The 19,121-nt window shown below is 36.4% G+C and overlaps 3 protein-coding genes across 3 annotated transcripts; all 3 read left to right on the top strand.

Moving 5' to 3' along the window:
- Window positions 1-3,306: 3,306 nt before the first annotated feature.
- On the top strand, window positions 3,307-4,024 carry LOC125205740 (60S ribosomal protein L26-1-like). The gene has a single exon (XM_048104835.1). The coding sequence runs from the start codon at window positions 3,393-3,395 to the stop codon at window positions 3,831-3,833; it is 441 nt and encodes a 146-aa protein (XP_047960792.1). The 5' UTR covers window positions 3,307-3,392; the 3' UTR covers window positions 3,834-4,024.
- Window positions 4,025-6,487: 2,463 nt separating this feature from the next.
- Window positions 6,488-10,125, top strand: LOC125201768 (calcium-transporting ATPase 2, plasma membrane-type-like). Its single transcript, XM_048100011.1, has 5 exons — window positions 6,488-6,772; window positions 6,849-8,953; window positions 9,044-9,215; window positions 9,286-9,587; window positions 9,678-10,125. Exons 1-5 carry the CDS (start codon window positions 6,544-6,546, stop codon window positions 9,924-9,926), a joined length of 3,057 nt encoding a protein of 1,018 aa, XP_047955968.1. The 5' UTR covers window positions 6,488-6,543; the 3' UTR covers window positions 9,927-10,125.
- A 2,422-nt stretch (window positions 10,126-12,547) lies between these two features.
- LOC125201358 (casein kinase II subunit alpha-2-like) lies at window positions 12,548-18,901 on the top strand. Its single transcript, XM_048099434.1, has 10 exons — window positions 12,548-12,833; window positions 12,923-13,052; window positions 13,557-13,751; window positions 14,471-14,628; window positions 16,604-16,694; window positions 17,601-17,666; window positions 18,014-18,096; window positions 18,201-18,264; window positions 18,366-18,434; window positions 18,630-18,901. The coding sequence occupies exons 1-10, from the start codon at window positions 12,604-12,606 to the stop codon at window positions 18,687-18,689; spliced, it is 1,146 nt and encodes a 381-aa protein (XP_047955391.1). The 5' UTR covers window positions 12,548-12,603; the 3' UTR covers window positions 18,690-18,901.
- Window positions 18,902-19,121: the final 220 nt, after the last annotated feature.

Here is a 19,121-nt window from a genome sequence, read left to right as displayed (position 1 = left end):
TATTTTTAAAAGGCTAAAATGATGAAGATATAAAAATTAAAGATTTGAAAAACAGAATGAATAAATATATGTGTGAATGAATTGTGTAAGTTTCAAATGTATTAAAATATTTATAAAGAACTTAAATGATGCTGGTATAAAAAATGCTTTTAAAGATTTGAAAAAATAAATATTCATGTGAATTGTGTAGATTTCAAAAGCATTAGAATATTAAAAAACAAAAGAATGAAAAGTATAAAAATGCATGAGATTTAATCAAACAAAAATGCGTGCATTAAATGGGTTTCTACTTTGGAATCCATATAAGAATTTTCAAAAAATATAAAAAGATATGGAGTATAATTAGAATCTTTAAAATGATTAAAATATTTATATATATAAAAAAGGAGTAGTACGAAAAAGAACAATATATAGGAGTTGCACTTCGGGACTTTACTACGAAAGAAGAGCTAAAAGATGTGAATTGTTATTGAGTACCAGTATCCCATATGTGCGCACAGGTTAAGATATTTTAAAACATTGATTTTAGATTCTAAATTAATTAATAATATTAGATACAATATTATTATATAAAAATTGTAAACAAACATTATTATTATATTTGATGTTGAAAACAAACTCCATATTTAAAGTAATAAAATTAAATATGAAGAATTGAGAATGTAAACAAACATTATTAGTATATATCACGCAGAAAACAAACTTCGTAATAAGCTAATAACCATAGAGAGTAAGAGAGTACCTAAAATTTGATCAAATTTATGCAAAATGTTCAACAAAGAATATAATGAGAAAAAGATAAAAATACGGATTATAAGCTATCAAATGCCATATATTTAGGGTGCGGGTGATAGCCCTTAAATCCCTTGAAACAGCACTGTAGCAAAAGGGTTTCCACCGTTTGGTAGCCCTGAAACCATTCTTCCAACCCGGTACACTGCAGCCGGATTTCACACCCACATCTACTATTTTCACTCAATTCATGTTAACTCTATCAGGATGGAAGCGAGGTATTAGTTTCAAGGTTATCAGCAGTGTGCTGAAAGCGCTATATTAGGCCGTTTATACTCTCGGGGATATTCGCCGGACTCACACCACAGCTCACGCCGGACAACATCTTGGCGTGTGCAGCTTCTCCCATTGACGGCGCCCACCGGGTCTTCTCCTCAAATTTCGACCGACGGCCATATTGGAGTTCAATTCCGCCATAGGTTTGTTCGAATTATGCGATTCAAGCTTTCGATCTACTGGGTATTCGTAATTGATTTTGTTTCCTCAAATTGTTGTTGTAATTCGACGATTGGTAGATTGTATATTCTTCAAATTGGCCGAATTGTTATAATTTGGAGTTTTGCTAGCATAATTTGCTTCTCAACTATGAGAAATCGATCGGTGATAAGAATTGTACGGCAAGGGGGCAAGGGATGGTTTAGTCATTTGATCTACCATTTCAAGGCTTGGTGGACTCAACCAAACACCATACAATGGGCTGCAAAATTTTTATTGGTTGTACCAAACAGCCTATTAAGTTGTCCATAAAAGTGGGAAAAGCCCATATCTTCAAAGTCATGAAAATAATTTTACAGCCTACCACCCGAGCTTATAGTAGAAAAATAGAAGTTAATTTCTTTCAAAATCATTCTCTTCCTCCACTTATAATTAAAATAAATAGAATTAACTTCCTACAATCAAAACCTATAAATATGAAGAATAAAACGATAGAAAACTGAATAATTAATTACATTGATTGGTAGGGTCAAGACTTTATAGGGGACAAATGACATAGTAAAACCTCCCACTCACTCCACTTAATCACACATTTTAGCTTTTAATCAAACGTGTTTCAATGGCCTTCAACTATACATTTTTAATTTAATAATTATTTTTTAAATTAAATGACAATCTTGTAAATTTCTACAAAACTCCCCTTTTATATATTGTATAGATACCTAAATCCATATAATTACCGTTGGACCAAAGATGTGAATTGTTATTGAGCATACCTAAATTCATTATGAGGATAAATTTTGGGGTATAGTGGTACCCTTTTTTCCATGTGGCTCCGCCATTCAATGTTGTTGAGTCATTTTTTTTTCGTAAAAACTTTATTCCCTTTCATACTTTACTCTCCTTTCTCTTTCTTTCTTTATTCTCTCTTTTATTTTACTTTTTCTACTTTAACCTTTAACACATATACTACATCCGTCCATATTAAGTGTCACTAATACGAGTTTTAAGAAATATAAAAGAAAGTGAGTTGAATTAGTTAGTGGATTGTGAGTCCCACTTATATATATTAGTTTTATAATAAAATGTGAGTAGAATTGGTTGGTGGAATGTGGGGTCTATTTACCATATATGGTAAAAGTGAAATGTGACTCTTATTGTGGGACGGAGGTAGTATTTCTTAAATCTCGTGCTAAAAAAATTCCCCAACTAGTATTAGTTTTATAGTAATAAAATGTGTGAGATAAAGTAAGTGGAATATGGAGTCCAATACCAAAAGTAGTAGTGAAAAATAAATGAGAAGTTTATTGGTGGACAAACGAAAATGACAAAATGAAAAGTTTAATGTTGGGCAAAGAGAGTACTAGCTATGACATTGACTTTTAATTGAATAATTTCTTTTAATTTTATTTATAGAAATTATGCACTTATATATTTTCAGTTGTTTATTAAAGTGTATGTCTTTTGTGTGTTGGGTATGCAATGTGTGCTTGCAAGCATGAATTATGTGCCGTGTGTGTGCGCGCACACATTTTATATGTACAATGCATGTGGAAGATACTCAATTTTATACTTATTTTAAATTTTAAATATTTATTTTGAATACAAAATTAAAATTATGAATTGAGAGATTTTGAAATAAAAATCTAATTATAAATTAGAGTATTGTAATGATACAAAACTATATGAATTTGAAATAAAATTCTATTCCAAATCCGTATTCCTAATTTATTACTTCATCCGTCGAGGAAATAAATTTTCAATTTGATTTTTTAAGGCGTCCACAATTTAAAATTTCGCTTACTTTTTTCTATTTTATATAATGAACTCCACATTCAAATAAATTGTGGCGGATGGAGGGAGTACTTCTCAGTTTGAATATTTTCGGCTCCACATGCTTAAAAAAATTCATCATACTTAATAAATAAATTAAGATCTAAAAGAAACCAGAACAGGCCTAATGATATAGAAGGGTTCGAGACTTCGAGTGCAATGAAAAAACTATTTACACATAAATAGGCATATTAGGCGTATAGAAAGCCCGAGTTAAAAGCCCAAAACACAGAAACGACGCCGTCACGAAATCCTTGATATAGACACAATTACCAAACCCTAATAAGCCTCCACCCAAATCGACCGATTACCGGCGGCGGAGACAGGTAAAGATGAAGTATAATCCGCGGGTGTCGTCCTCCCGGCGCAAGAGCCGCAAGGCTCATTTCACCGCGCCGTCCAGCGTCCGGCGCGTGATCATGAGTTCGCCGCTCTCCGGCGACCTCCGCTCCAAGCACAACGCGCGGTCGATGCCGGTGCGCAAGGACGACGAGGTCCAGGTGGTGCGCGGCACCTACAAGGGGCGCGAGGGCAAAGTCGTCCAGGTGTACCGGAAGAAGTGGGTGATCCACATCGAGCGCATCACGCGAGAGAAGGTGAACGGATCCACCGTCAACGTCGGGATCCACCCCTCCAAGGTCGTCATCACCAAGCTCCGCCTCGACAAGGACCGGAAGTCGCTGCTCGACCGCAAGGCCAAGGGTCGCGCCGCCGCCGACAAGGACAAGGGCGCTAAGTTCACCGCCGACGATATTATGCAGTCTATCGATTAGGAGGTTGGTTCATTTCTAGATTGTGAGCTTTTCTCAATTTGCGATTTTTGTCTATCGGAGGAATTGCCGATTTTGATGAATTTTGTTTCGTTTCAGACTCGATGTGGAGTAATATTTACATTGTTATTAAATTTTAGCTTAATTTCACAATGAGTTTCCGTTTATATATCTATTAAGTACTAATTGCTTTATATTATTGTTGTTTTTAGGCTATTAGTTTCAATTGAAGTAAATGTAGCACTTCTGGTTTTAATGCTCAGTTTAATTTCACAATGGGATTCCGTTTGCATCAATTTGATCACATTTGAGGTTGTGCTGGTGTTATATACATTCAATTATGATGTATAAAAGTGTTTATAAGCTTGTTTTTTGCTTGTATGTTCTTGTTAAATTTTGTGATCGAGCAATGTTTGTTCACTAATTAATTCTTTGTTGCAAAGCTTAACCATTTGATTTATTAATTTAATGTGATATTATGCCTTTTTGTTGTCACTAAAAAATGTGTGTGATCCTTTCCATTTTATTTTCTGCATATTTATAACCAGTAGCTTTGATGCAACCTTTTGAGAATGTACAATATTCCTAAACCGGCCCAATTACAATTTTACCAACCCAACAAGCTGTGAAATCAGTTGGAATTAGTATATTGTTATTTCAATGCCCTAATTTTTGAATTTGATGGTGAATAATATGTGCAAAATATGCCTTGTAGATCTGTCAAATTCGAAGAATAATAGAATTGGTCCAAAGTTAATGGTTTTTAATCCAATTATCCCCATTCCTTTTGTCATCTGAACATTCATTTTCATTTTCATTTTATAAGTAGTGTGACATTTCAATTTTAAAACAGAGTTTAATTGAGTTGTGTTTTATTTCCAAGTAAAATCTCTTTGTTGAATCTAGTTCTTGTCTCGACTCGATCTGAATAAATTTAAAACAGATAAAATAAATTCTGTGATAAAAAATTGTAGCATTTTCTGAATTAGAATAAGGAAAACTAGTTTCTTTTTTTCTTGCCATTTTTCATTAAACTAAGTAGTACTCCCTCCGTTTCATAGTAATAGAGTCATTTTATCATTTTGGTACGTTCCATAGTAATAGAGTCGTTTCCCTTTTTAGTAAAAATTAACACATTTTCCCACACCTACTTTACTCTCTCTTACTTTATTATCTCTTCATCTCTCTACCTTTTTCATTTTTCACTTTATTCTCCATTTACTTAACTCACCTAACACAATTTTTCTTAATCTTCGTACCGAAATGAAATGTCTCCATTACTATGGAACGGAGGGAGTATCAATAAAAGCTTGTACTCCCTCCGTCCCAATAAATATGAAATGTTTGCTTTTCGGTACAAGATTTTATGTAGTGTTGTTTTGTAAGTTAAAAAAGAGAGAGTAAAACAAGATAGAGGAAAAGGTAGAGATGAAGTTATTTCTATTTTAGGAAACATTTCATTTTTAATGGGACAACCCGAAAAGGAAAACGTTTCATTTCTAGTGGGACAGAGGGAGTACAAATTAAGAATTTAAGGGTATGTTTGATTCATTTTCTGGTCAAACCTGTTTGATACTATAGACAACGCTTTACGTCTGCCCTTGAAAAGGCGCGTGGCCTGAAGTGGCCTTTGTATCTATACATGAGTACTCCAGAAATTACATTTAGTTCCACTATTCTTTCCTCGTCCTCACTTCTCTGCCTGACGAGTTTGAAATCAAACAAGAAAATCAAAGAGGTTATAAATTTATATCTAGATTGGAATTATTTTCGTTCTAGTTCGCCGGAATTGTTGTCATTGGATCTTTTGTGGAAATTGAGGGGTTAAAATGTCAGTATACTTTTAAAAGTGTGTTCGTCCACCGCGTATTAAACGAAATAGAGAAAATCAGCCTCAACTACACTCATGAATCAAACATAGGAAAGCTTATAATTTCATTTAGTTTCAACTACACTCATGAATCAAACATAGGAAAGCTTATAATTTCATTTAGTTTCTTGGTCAAAATATTGATAAGTTTCTTGCGGGCTTGATAAGATTACAAGATTATTATTAAACAAGTTCTATTATTTTATGTCTAAAATTAAATTTAGAAAACAATGAATGATAATGCACGTGGATAGGGAAAAGTAACAACACGTTAAATTAATATTACATGTAATGTCGATAAATATAAAATCATGTTAAATTGAATTTATTATGTATAAAACATTATTGCAATCAATATAAAAGATTGATAAATCAAATTTCTAATAGAAATCAGACTAGTAGTAGTAGTTGAGTGTAGTGTGTAGACTACCAAAGAAAGAAACGCGTGCCTTTATTAAAAGCCCGTGTACAAACGCGTAAGATAGACGACTATATTTAATGATATTAATAAAAAACAATGACTTACGCTGACAAGTGTGGGAAAGATATTGAGAAAAAAGAGCAGCAGCATAGCGCACTTGTCGTATACAAATATACTCTAAATTCGTTCATTTTGATTCCCCGCGTCTTCGTAACTTTCCCACCAATAAATTCGGATCATCCTTTTCTTCTCTCTCTTTTGGACGAAGATGTTACGAAACTTGGTTGTTTGCTTCCATCGATGATGTCGAGCAACTTCCTTTTAATTCGATTAACTACATTATATAGGTTGAAATACCAAGACTTGTTCTTCCGGAACAACAACATTTGCATTGTGAATTTGAAGAAGAAAATAGACAAACAATGGAGAGTTTACTCTGTGAGAAATGGGAGCTCAAGCCGAAGCATTCCTCCACCGAGGTGTTGCAGCGGTGGCGCGACCTCTGCGGCGTCGTCAAGAATCCTAAGCGCCGTTTCCGCTTCACCGCCAACATCTCCAAACGCCACGAGGCCGCTGAAATGCGCAAAACCAATCACGAGAAATTGAGAGTCGCAGTTCTCGTCTCCAAAGCTGCATTCGAATTCATAAAAGGTATAGAAAAACCGTTGCATTTTCAACCTCGAAATATCAAGTAGAAAATATAGTTGATGGGCATATATGATTACAGGTGCGAAGATAAGCGACTACATCGTCCCCGAGGAAGTGGAAGCCGCCGGTTTCAAGATATGCGCCGAGGAATTAGGATCCATCGTAGAAGGCCACGACCTGAAGAAGCTGAAGCTCCACGGAGGGGTCACCGGCATTGCGGAGAAACTGGCCACGGACGCCTCCAACGGCCTCTCTACGGCCGACCTTAGCCGCAGGCAGGAGCTCTACGGCATCAACAAGTTCCAAGAGAGCGAGCCACGGAGTTTCTGGGTGTTCGTGTGGGAAGCCCTCCACGACATGACGCTCATGATCCTCGGCGTCTGCGCCCTCGTCTCCCTCGTTGTTGGAATAGCCACTGAGGGCTGGCCTCGCGGCTCCCACGATGGCCTCGGCATCGTTGCCAGCATATTGCTCGTCGTGTTCGTTACAGCCTCGAGTGATTATCGGCAGTCGCTGCAGTTTAGAGATTTGGATAAGGAGAAGAAGAAGATCTCTGTTCAAGTCACCAGGAATGGTTACCGGCAGAAGATGTCTATTTACGAGCTACTCCCTGGCGATGTGGTGCATCTTTCCATTGGCGATCAAGTCCCTGCTGATGGGGTTTTCCTCTCTGGCTTCTCGGTGTTGATAGACGAGTCGAGCCTGACTGGGGAGAGCGAGCCGGTGATGGTTAATAGCGGGAACCCTTTTTTGATGTCGGGGACTAAGGTGCAGGACGGGACTTGCAAGATGCTGATCACTACCGTCGGGATGAGGACGCAGTGGGGGAAGCTGATGGCCACGTTGAGCGAAGGAGGCGACGACGAGACTCCTCTCCAAGTCAAGCTCAACGGCGTTGCTACCATCATTGGGAAGATTGGCCTTGTGTTTGCTGTTGTCACTTTCGCGGTTCTTGTTCAGAAGCTCGTGGCTCGGAAATGGGGAGATGGGACTAGCTTGGTGTGGTCTGGGGATGATGCTCTGGAGCTGCTCGACTACTTCGCCATCGCTGTCACCATCGTTGTTGTGGCAGTCCCTGAAGGGCTGCCGTTGGCTGTCACGCTCAGCCTTGCATTCGCCATGAAGAAGATGATGAACGACAAGGCACTCGTGCGCCATCTCGCTGCGTGCGAGACCATGGGATCTGCCACCAGCATCTGCAGTGACAAAACCGGAACTCTCACCACAAATCACATGACTGTTGTCAAAGCCTGCATTTGCATGAATGTCAAGGAGATTACTAAACCAGAGCATGCCTCTGCTTTCTGCTCTGAGCTCCCACAGTCCGTGGTCAAGACGCTCGTGCAGTCCATCTTCAACAACACGGGCGGGGAAGTGGTGGTGAACAAGGACGGGAAGCGCGAGATTCTTGGGACTCCCACTGAGGCCGCTATCCTCGAGTTTGGGCTGTCTCTTGGTGGGGATTTTCAAGGGGAGAGGCAGGCTTATAAGCTAGTCAAAGTTGAGCCGTTCAACTCGACCAAGAAGAGGATGGGAGTGGTGCTCGAGCTCCCAGGAGGAGCCGGCCTACGAGCCCACACCAAGGGCGCCTCAGAGATAGTCCTGGCTGCCTGCAGCAGAGTGCTGAATTCAAGTGGGGAAGTGGTGCCTTTGGATGATGCATCATTCAATCATTTGAACGAAACAATCGAGCAGTTTGCGGGTGAGGCTCTTCGGACTCTGTGCCTCGCCTACATGGAGCTCGAGCATGGCTTCTCCACTCAGGATGATATCCCACCGTCTGGGTTCACTCTGATAGGCATTGTGGGGATCAAGGACCCTGTGCGCCCCGGTGTCAGGGAGTCCGTGGCTCTCTGCCGCTCAGCTGGCGTCACTGTCCGGATGGTCACTGGAGACAACATCAATACTGCAAAGGCTATTGCAAGGGAATGTGGGATTCTTACAGATGATGGCATTGCTATAGAAGGTCCGGATTTTCGTGAGATGAGTCTGCAGGAATTGCACCACTTGATCCCCAAGATCCAGGTGATGGCTCGTTCTTCGCCACTGGATAAGCATACGCTGGTGAAACACCTGAGAACCACGTTCAATGAGGTTGTTGCTGTGACCGGTGATGGGACGAATGATGCTCCCGCGCTTCATGAAGCAGATATTGGACTAGCAATGGGCATTGCTGGAACAGAGGTGACTTATCTAACTTCCCTTTGAGTGTCAATTTTCTTATTTTTTTTTTGTTTGTATCTGAAAATATTACCACGTTGTGATTGAATTCAGGTGGCAAAAGAGAGTGCTGATGTTATAATTTTGGACGACAATTTCTCCACCATCGTCACGGTAGCAAAATGGGGCCGTTCGGTATATATAAACATCCAGAAGTTTGTGCAGTTCCAGCTGACTGTCAACATTGTTGCCCTCATTGTAAACTTCACTTCAGCTTGTTTAACTGGTAACAAATCAAGCCTCATGTTTAATTTACTCTTTTTACATACTTATAACTAAAATTGTGACACATTCAGGAAGTGCTCCTCTGACTGCTGTTCAGCTGCTATGGGTGAACATGATCATGGACACACTCGGGGCGCTTGCACTGGCCACAGAGCCTCCAAACGAGGCGCTGATGAAGAAGGCGCCCGTTGGAAGGAGTGGGAACTTCATCACCAATGTGATGTGGAGGAACATCTTGGGACAATCAGTCTACCAGTTTGTGGTCATATGGTTCCTTCAAGCATATGGAAAGGCATATTTTGAAATTGAAAACTATCAAAACTCTGACCTAATCCTCAACACCATCATCTTCAACACATTTGTCTTCTGCCAGGTAAATCTTCTTCAACATCAACTCATGCTCAACAAACTCTACCTAAAATCTCATTATATGTATTTACTTGGTTGTTGAATGGTTGTGCAGCTGTTCAACGAGGTGAACTCGCGAGAGATGGAGAAGATAAACGTGCTCCAAGGGATACTGAACAACCACGTGTTCGCCTCCGTTGTTGGCTCGACAGTCCTCTTCCAGATCATAATTGTTGAGTTCTTTGGGACATTTGCAAACACCACTCCTCTCACAATGAGGCAATGGAAAGCAAGTATATTCATTGGCTTCTTAGGCATGCCCATTGCTGTCATCTTGAAAACACTAATTCCCATTAGAAATTAAGGAAGAAGAATTATGCACTAATCATCAAGACAACTAGAACAAGAGCTTTTATTTTCTTAGCCTCTTGACATGTACAATTTTATCTAGCGGTTTAGAATTTTTTTTCTTTTTCCTTGTATAGTTCATTTATTTATATTGTAAAGTCGGATGATATATTGTTCAATCTACGATGCCATTGCAGAGCTAATTTTGTTTTCAAGGTTTCATTCCACCATTTCAAGTTTTATATTTTACGTGAAATGATTTTCGAAGGTAGGACGCAGGCTAAGTTTATTTTACTAATCAAATAACTCATTCACTGATAAGGTCCGTTTGGTAATTGGAATTTAATGAAATTAAGTATTGTAGTTTAACTCAAGAATGACTCAATTTAATTGGGACATTTCCAAAAAGGAATACGACTCAGCTTAGTTATGACAGATGAAGTATTTCATATTAAGTTCTAATTGATTATTTATATATATTTATGAAATTCTATATTTTTATTCTATATCTTTTAAGTTGTTTGTGCTAGTGTATAGTATTGTAAACGTGTAGTGTTGGATTTGTGTGTTTATGTGTTTATTGGTGTATTTGACTTTGTTTGTGTATCAGTGTATGCATTGTGTTCATGTATGTGTGGTGTGTATTTTTATAGGGCAAACTGCCTTAAAAGTCACAAATTTTTGTCAAATTTCGATTTTTTCCCACGAATTAAAAAATTAGCGCATAATATCACAACTTTATCGAGTTGCTAGTATTTCCCATTTGACCCGACCCTGCGGTTTTCCGATTGAAAACAAGCTTACGTGGCAAGGTTGAAAGCTGATGTCCGGAGATCGCAGGAAATTCATAAAATGACGTCGTTTTCTACGGCTAAAAGGCGCCGTTTTATGTGTAGACCCACGGTGGTTGTAAAATTTATCGGGCAGAATCGGTGGCGGCGCTGCCGGAGGAGGAGGTTGCAAAGAGACCCAAGAGGGTGGTGTGCGAGGGGAGATCAGGAGATTTTACAAAGATTTGGATTTGATGAATCCCGGCACCGAAGTGACAAATTTAGTAATTATTTGATTTTCAAATATTTACTTTAGCTATGAATTCAAATAGTAAAACAGAGAGAATTTAGAATTGTAATTTGATTTATAATATAAATATTTTTTGTGATATCTTCCAAATAGTCTTTATCTTTTTATTTTTGAATACTTTTAAAAAATAGTTGCATGCAAAAAAAATTTCTCTCAAATAATTCATATTGTTCAACCCATTTTTCCTCCTCTCTCATACTTTATTCATTTTTTAATACTATAAAAAATGGACTTAATATTCTATTAATTTTTCTAATATATTATTATTTATATTTTTTAAAATTTGTGATCACTCAAAAGTGACTTCTGTGGGGGGCCAGAGAGAGTAATTTGTATTAATATTAATTTAATAATTTTCATCCCATTAAGTCATGCTTTCTCCGTCCGCCATTTGGACTTTCATTTATACGCGGCACGAGTTTTAAGAAATGTTAAGAAAAGTGGGTAGAAAAAAGTTAGTGGAATACGGTTTCCACTTATATATATTAGTTTTAAATGAAATGTGAGTGAAATGCGTTAGTGGAAGGTGGGACCCTATTACCATTTATGGAAAAAGTGAACCGAGACTCTTATTCGCGGACAGACTAAAATAGAAAAACAGGATTCCTATTCGCGGACGAGGGAGTAGCTCTTAATTTGAACTTATTATGTTTGTATCAATAAAAATAAAATATTTTTCTTTATGAATTATCCGATTAAAAATAAAATATTTCTTAAAATAAAATAACACCATTTCTACTTATTCTCCTTTCGGGGAGTGATCGATTGCTAACTCATCATTTAATTGCTAACTACAACTAATTTAAGGCCATAGGATTTTAGAAAACGTGTGGTCTACAATTTGCCACATGTAATTTTCATTTTTATTAATAAAATAAAAAAAGATAAAAAAAAAACTCCAAATTAGGGCTTTGGATGAAAATGTCAATATAGTGTTTTGAAAATATCAACACAATGCTTTGAGAATGTCAACACAATGCTTTAAGAATGTTAACCCATTGCTTATATTGACATTCTACATGTATTAGATTAATATATTTTACATAGTATATTACATTTCTGCTGTACGAAAAAATTAAAAAAATTCAATTTTTTTTTCAAATATTGACGTCGGAACATATGCATATAGGATATCGTTGTAATCCTTATGAAATTATCTTTGATTTGATATATATTATATGAATTTAAAGTTTTGGGATTTCTTTTAAAAGTTAGTTATAACTAAACATGTAATTAATTAACATTAATATCCCTATTATTATTTTTTGGAAATAATCTTATAGCCTTATTGACGTTTTTCTTTGATTGTATTAATATTTAGGGATTGGTGATTTAAACCCTTAATTTAAATATCTAATAACTATTATTTATTATAATTAATAATTAAATTATAAATTAACAATATAACACTACCCCTCCTCCTTCTTAGTTTTTTCAGTCGGTCGATTAATTATGTAAATTTGGACTTCATCAGAATTCCAATACAACGATGTCGCCAAAGTTAAACAGGGCAAAACTTGGAAATAAAATGAAAGGAAAATTACAAGGAGAAAAATGGAAAAGGGCTTCCATGGAAAAGAAGCGCATAAAATTATATTAACCCTTACCATTTGATGCCCATCCAATTCGTCGTCTCTCGTCACCACTCTCATCTCTCTTCTCTCCTCCACCGTCTACCCTCCCCGCTTGCTCTCAACATACACAACGAACAAACCATGTCGCAGAAGATCGGGAAAGCGATTAGGCGGCCTGGAGCCCCCTCCAAGGCGCCGGTCTACTCAGACGTCAATGTTATCCGCCCTAAGGACTATTGGGACTACGAGGCGCTTACTGTTCAATGGGGGTGGGTAATCAATCCATTGGGATGCTCCAGTCAATTTTTTTTTTCTTTTCCCATCTAATTTGTTTTCCCATGTAATTTGTTTTTCACAGGGAGCAGGATGATTACGAGGTGGTGAGGAAGGTTGGTAGGGGGAAATACAGCGAGGTTTTTGAGGGTATTCATGTTACCAATAACGAGAAATGCATCATCAAAATCCTCAAACCGGTCAAGAAGAAGAAGGTCCATAAATCAATTGTTGCTCAAGATAGTTTCTTTCCTGTCAAATGCTCTATTCTTGCTATGAACAATAAGAGGGAGAAGATTGAATGATTATATTTCTTAAACATTCAATATAATAGATTAATTGACTAGAAATTTGGTCGAAATCAAAACCATCGGTCTAGTGACTTGTTTCATACATTTTTGGCAATAGATGAGATGACTTAATTTTGGTTTTTGGTTTTGATTTTAATTGGGGTTTGAGTAGGAGGGAATTTTGAAAGTAAAGAATAAGGAAAAGCTAAAATGAGGAATGATAAAGATAAATGCTAGAAGCGGAGAGAATTCACAAGAACTAAGAAGAGAAAATATGAATGTAGAAAAAAAAAAAATAGTAGAGAAGTCATGTTGCTTTAATACCTATTTCAAGTTTGAATTAAGAGTTTGTTTAATATACTTTTCTGTGTTGTTATTTACTTGGAACTGTTTTAAGTTTTATATGAATGATCGTATCCATTTCTGCAGATCAAGAGAGAGATTAAGATTTTGCAGAATCTCTGTGGAGGGCCAAATATTGTAAAATTGCTTGATATTGTAAGGGATCAGCAATCAAAGACCCCAAGTCTTATATTTGAACATGTGAACAATACAGACTTTAAAGTGCTGTATCCCACTCTATCAGATTTTGATATTAGATATTACATATATGAGCTTTTAAAGGTAAGTCTCTTCTTTCATCTGCACTTACTTTTTCTTCTATATCTTTCAAATTCCTGGTTCTTCTTTATCTGCTTGACATGTGCTATTCTATCATTTATTCATTTTTCATGCCAACTTGATTTTACGTGAACATTTTGTATGACCAGTTGAAGTTGAAGAACAATGAAACTAAATGGATCCGGTCATTTCAGTTTGGCATTTTTTTGTGGATGTATCATTTTATGGCCCCTGATTGCAACCTGAACTTGGAGAATATAACATAATTTTAACTATAGCTGGTATGGTTTGTTTTCATTTGTGGCATGCATTTACTAGAGTATGAAGAGTAGGTTCAAGGACCCAGTTCTTTTTTCTGCAGTGGGAAGGAAATATGACAAGCAACAAAGGAAATAGGAATTTCCATAGATTCTGCTCTCGATTATGTGGTTGAAGCACCGACAGCAATGATGTTTAGATTTTTTTATTAGTGTTATTCCAGATTTAGACTCTGGCATTCATGGGATGGGACTATGACTTCTTGGACTTGAACTGAATAATCTTACTAATTTAGTTGAAGCAGGCTAGTTTCTTGTTTAATAGGAGTATCAAAATGAGCACATGCCTAATTTTAACGAATTAGTTACCCGCACTCAACTTCTCTTCTCCTGAGTTCTTCTAGCTGTGATAGAAATGATGTATCCTGATGGAGAGGCTGAAGCTTTTTTTAACTGATAATACAGGCTTTAGATTATTGCCATTCTCAAGGCATCATGCATCGGGATGTGAAGCCCCACAATGTCATGATAGATCACGAGCAGCGTAAACTCCGCCTAATTGACTGGGGACTTGCTGAATTCTACCATCCAGGGAAAGAGTATAATGTTCGTGTTGCTTCTAGGTTTGCGATCATTCTTCACCTCTGGTTTTACTTTTACTAATTATCTTGTCTTATTTTGCTCGACGTATTCTATTCAAAAACTGTACTTCCGTTTTGAATATGTATTGCTTTGTTGAAATATTTTCTCATTTGTACTTTCTTTTTCTGATATGCTCTGGTTTAGTTAGTGGAAGAGAATCATGAAGTATAGTTTATAGACCACTAACTGCTAAGTGCTAACAAAGGAAATGAGACTCATATAGGATTGTTACCAAGTCAAAGGAAGAGAAAATTCTTCTGATATTCAGTTCTGCTATTTTTATTTATGATGAATCAGGTTTATATACAATGCCATTGCTCTGATTGTATTAAGATTTCCACTTAGAATAGAACGTTAGTCTTGACCTAGATAAGGAGTTATAATTCTGATAATGATAGGTTACTCAGTGAGAATTAAATTTTGAATCTGTAAATTCAGTTTTGAGAGAAATAATGAAGATTGTTTGGTTTAGCTGAAGTGAACAAATTAATTAGTTTTAAAGTGGAATATTTTAAGTTGGACATATATTCTCAATTCTTAGTTTTGTGATGCATCTTTTTTCATCATCGCAATTTTGATTAATAAACCTCATTATTATGAAAATATAATAATTTAATAGTACTTATTTGGAATAGTGAGTATAATATATTTTCAGTCAAAACCTAAAAGAACATGAACTTTAGATGCATCTAGGTGGCTAGTAAATAGTGGTGTGATTGGTGTCTCTTGAACTTGATTTCAAGGGAATATGATTAAAGAAGGTGGCATCTACTCCCTCCTTCCACGAAAAATAGTCTCATTTTGCCATTTTGGGATGTCCACAAAAAATAGTCCCGTTTCTATAAATGGAAAGTCTCTCTCTCATACTTTACCCACTTTTTCTACTCTCTCTCGTACTTTTCCTACTTTTTCTTCATCTCTCTCTTACTTTACCTACTTTTTCTCCTCTCTTATACCAAATTTCTCATTAAAACCTGTGCCGTCCACAAATGGGACTGTTTTTTGTGGTCGGAGGGAGTATAAATTTCACTATAGAAAATTACATGCTTTGATTTTATTGAATTTTCCCTATTAGTTCTCTATCTTCTTTATAGGAAATTAATTGCCAAGTACAAGTTTATCATTACATTATTTCTGTCAACTGCAGTGCATATGGTCAATTATAGGGCACTGTTTATATCCACTTGATTCATGTCCTAATGGTAATTTACTTTGTTTATTGTTATCTCATAAGAGGTAGTGGATGAATCATGAATTTATGACCTATTAATAATTAGCTAGAATTCTTCTAATATGTATAATCTGACAGTTGGGAAATAAGGGCATAGTTTGAACATTTGCGACTTGTTTCAATTTTGTATTAACCATAGAACTTGGTTCTCTTGCAAATTTATAAGCCAACTGAAGTTGAAACTATTGGTAAACCTTGGGTATCAGAATATGATTTACTTCTTGATAATGGCAGTATCTCTTTTCCATGTCATTACCATTATGTCCAAACAAAATATATCATATTCAACATGAGAAATTTGGGATCTTAAGATTGATGCAAATCATCTGATTATTGTGCTAGGATCAGATTTGATGGATGATTTTGACAGTCACATGTACTAAATAGATATATGCAAATATTTGTGTTAAGTTCTAATCTCATGAAAATTACACTGATTGAAGGGAACAGTTGGCATGAGAATTGCTAAGCATTTTATGTAGTTAAATCGTTGAAATATTTTTGTATCCACATGTTTCACTTCGGTCAGCTTATTGTGTATTTAAAAATCTAGGTAGCAGCCTCTTAACTCAGACTCTTCTCCTAGATCTCTGTTCTGTTACCATATTTATTAGTTGAAAGATGGTTTCAGTTTCATGGTTATGAGTATGGGATTTGTTTGATCACGTTGCTTCTAGCTGTCTTCTAAATGTATACATTTTCATGTTTTTTTGCCATATGCACAGATATTTTAAAGGCCCTGAACTTCTGGTTGATTTGCAAGATTATGATTACTCCTTGGACTTATGGAGCTTGGGCTGTATGTTTGCTGGAATGGTATGCTTATTTCTTTTATCTGTCTCTGTTGTAGGTGTTAAACTTCTGTTCTTCTACGCTACATATGTGCTACACCATATTTAGGGGGTACGTTAATGGGCTTGATCATATGAATTCATGAGATTCTATTCAATGCCATCCTTTCTATATGTTCTAAATATGGAAGAATCAGAATTTAAAATATGGGTGACAAATCGTGCGTGTTGTGTCGTTATCGTGTCGACACGATAACAACAAACACGAACACGGCCCGTTAAGGAAACTCCAAACACGAACACGAACACGACCGCTACCCTCAGACACGAACACGACACGAACCACTTTGGGTCAACACGACACGATAACAACACATATATGACACGACACGACACAATACACTATAATTTAGAGACGGAGAGAGACAAGAGCGGTTGCGGCGCTACTAAACCCTAAACTGGAAAGTGATTTAGAATGAAAAATGAAAAATCTATTTTCACGCTAATAGTAAGTGCTCCATTAAACTAAACCTAATTTAAATTTTAAAATAAATAGAAAAATAATAATATTTTAATATATTAATATTATTTCTTAACGTGTAATACGAACACGACACGAAATTTTCGTGTCGACACAATAAGGACACGAACCCAATAAGCTTTGACGCATACCCATTAATTTTGCGCGGGTCGTCCGTGTTATCGTGTTGTGCCAAAAATTGCCAGCCCTAATTTAAAATAGACTGCTCACATATACCAAGTATCTGAATCTCTATGTTAGCTATTCTTCCTGAAGCCTCACGAGAGACTTTTATCTGATTTCTTGTGATGTGTGGATGGTAGTTGAGATTTTAAATGGTCATACTTAAATTAAATGTGAATTTTCCTTCTGTAATTGTAATTATGCTTATGTGGAGCTTGTGCTGTATAGATATTCCGTAAGGAGCCTTTCTTCTATGGGCACGATAATTATGATCAACTGGTCAAGATTGCAAAGGTATGTCGAAAGATAACTCTCTAGTGAATTTATTTTTTACTTGTACTCGTTTTTTTCCAGATATTTGTTTACATGGCTGAGATTGGAATGCATCCCATGTTCTAGTGTTTAAATCTCACCTTCAGTTAAATAAGATGGTCATTACCTTTGAGTTTAATTGCATCCTTTCTTTGTATATACTATATAGTTAGATCATAAGTTTATGATGATATCACAATACATATGCTTTGGCAACTACATTGGGAAGTGGATGATTAACATGCAAGCAGATTCATTACTGATTTCATGCTAGTAGTTTAGAATATTGGTATTACCTAGTAAGGTTTCAAATCTTGATAAAATGACAGGTATTGGGTACGGATGAGTTGAATGCCTATTTGAACAAGTACCGCTTGGAATTAGACCAAAATCTCGCAGCTCTTGTTGGAAGGTGAAATATATGAGACTTTGCAATTGGTCTTCCGTTTGTATTTATTTATATTGTCTGAGTAGAAGTCTAGAAGATAATACTGATTTCCTGGTGTGTCAATCTAGGCATAGTAGAAAGCCGTGGACAAAATTCATCAATGCTGATAATCAACATTTGGCTGTTCCTGATGTAAGCATTTCATCCATATGGATACCGAGAACCTATTTACCATGTAGTTAAGTTTTTTATACTATAATATTTGACCGTAAATATTCTTTTATCATCTGAAGGCAATTGATTTTGTTGACAAGTTGTTGCGATATGATCATCAAGAAAGGCCAACTGCAAAGGAAGCAATGGTACATTCTTTCTTCACTCACCTGACTGTTTCCAACTGGAATTTTTTTCTCTTATGATGGAATTTGAGATATGGAAACATCTTATCCAATTTATACTCCTCCATTCTCTCTAAACCCTATTTAATGCTCAAAATTGCATCCAGTTGTTGCTAAAGCATATCTTTGCTTCTGACTGATGGTTGTAATCTTGTGCAGGCCCATCCTTACTTTTATCCGATAAGGAATGCAGAAGGCCGCAGAAGTCGTGGCCAATAGGATTTGAAGGAGGAAGGAGGGGTCACTGAGTCAAACTCGAGGTGCCTAGTTATTCTTGTTGTTCTTGTAAACTTGTACTGATCATTCAAGTTGAGTAGCTCTGCTGTGGTTACCATTTGATTCATTCACAAGTTTGTTGTACTTCATTGTACACAAATTTGAGTCAGCGCTGTGTGGTTTATGTGATAGATTTTCATGATTGATTTCTTCAATTAAATTATCCTTTAATTGAAACCGAAGCAGATATATCGTGTTTGGCCTTTATAAGGGCCTAGATTCATTGTTGTGTAACTGTTTTGTCGATTGAGATCTGCTAAATTTTGATATGTTCAATGTTGTTTTCTTCTTCTGTCAATCCTATATACGTCCGTTGCCTTTCATTCAAGTATTGTTTTTCCGTGCAATTCGACTTCTCCTTTGGAGACTCTTTTC

The sequence above is a fragment of the Salvia hispanica genome, chromosome 1 (assembly GCF_023119035.1).
Source record: "Salvia hispanica cultivar TCC Black 2014 chromosome 1, UniMelb_Shisp_WGS_1.0, whole genome shotgun sequence".
Taxonomy (NCBI): Eukaryota; Viridiplantae; Streptophyta; class Magnoliopsida; order Lamiales; family Lamiaceae; genus Salvia; species Salvia hispanica.
Note: the sequence above shows the minus strand (reverse complement) of the source record. Positions and strands in the feature narration are given on the sequence as shown.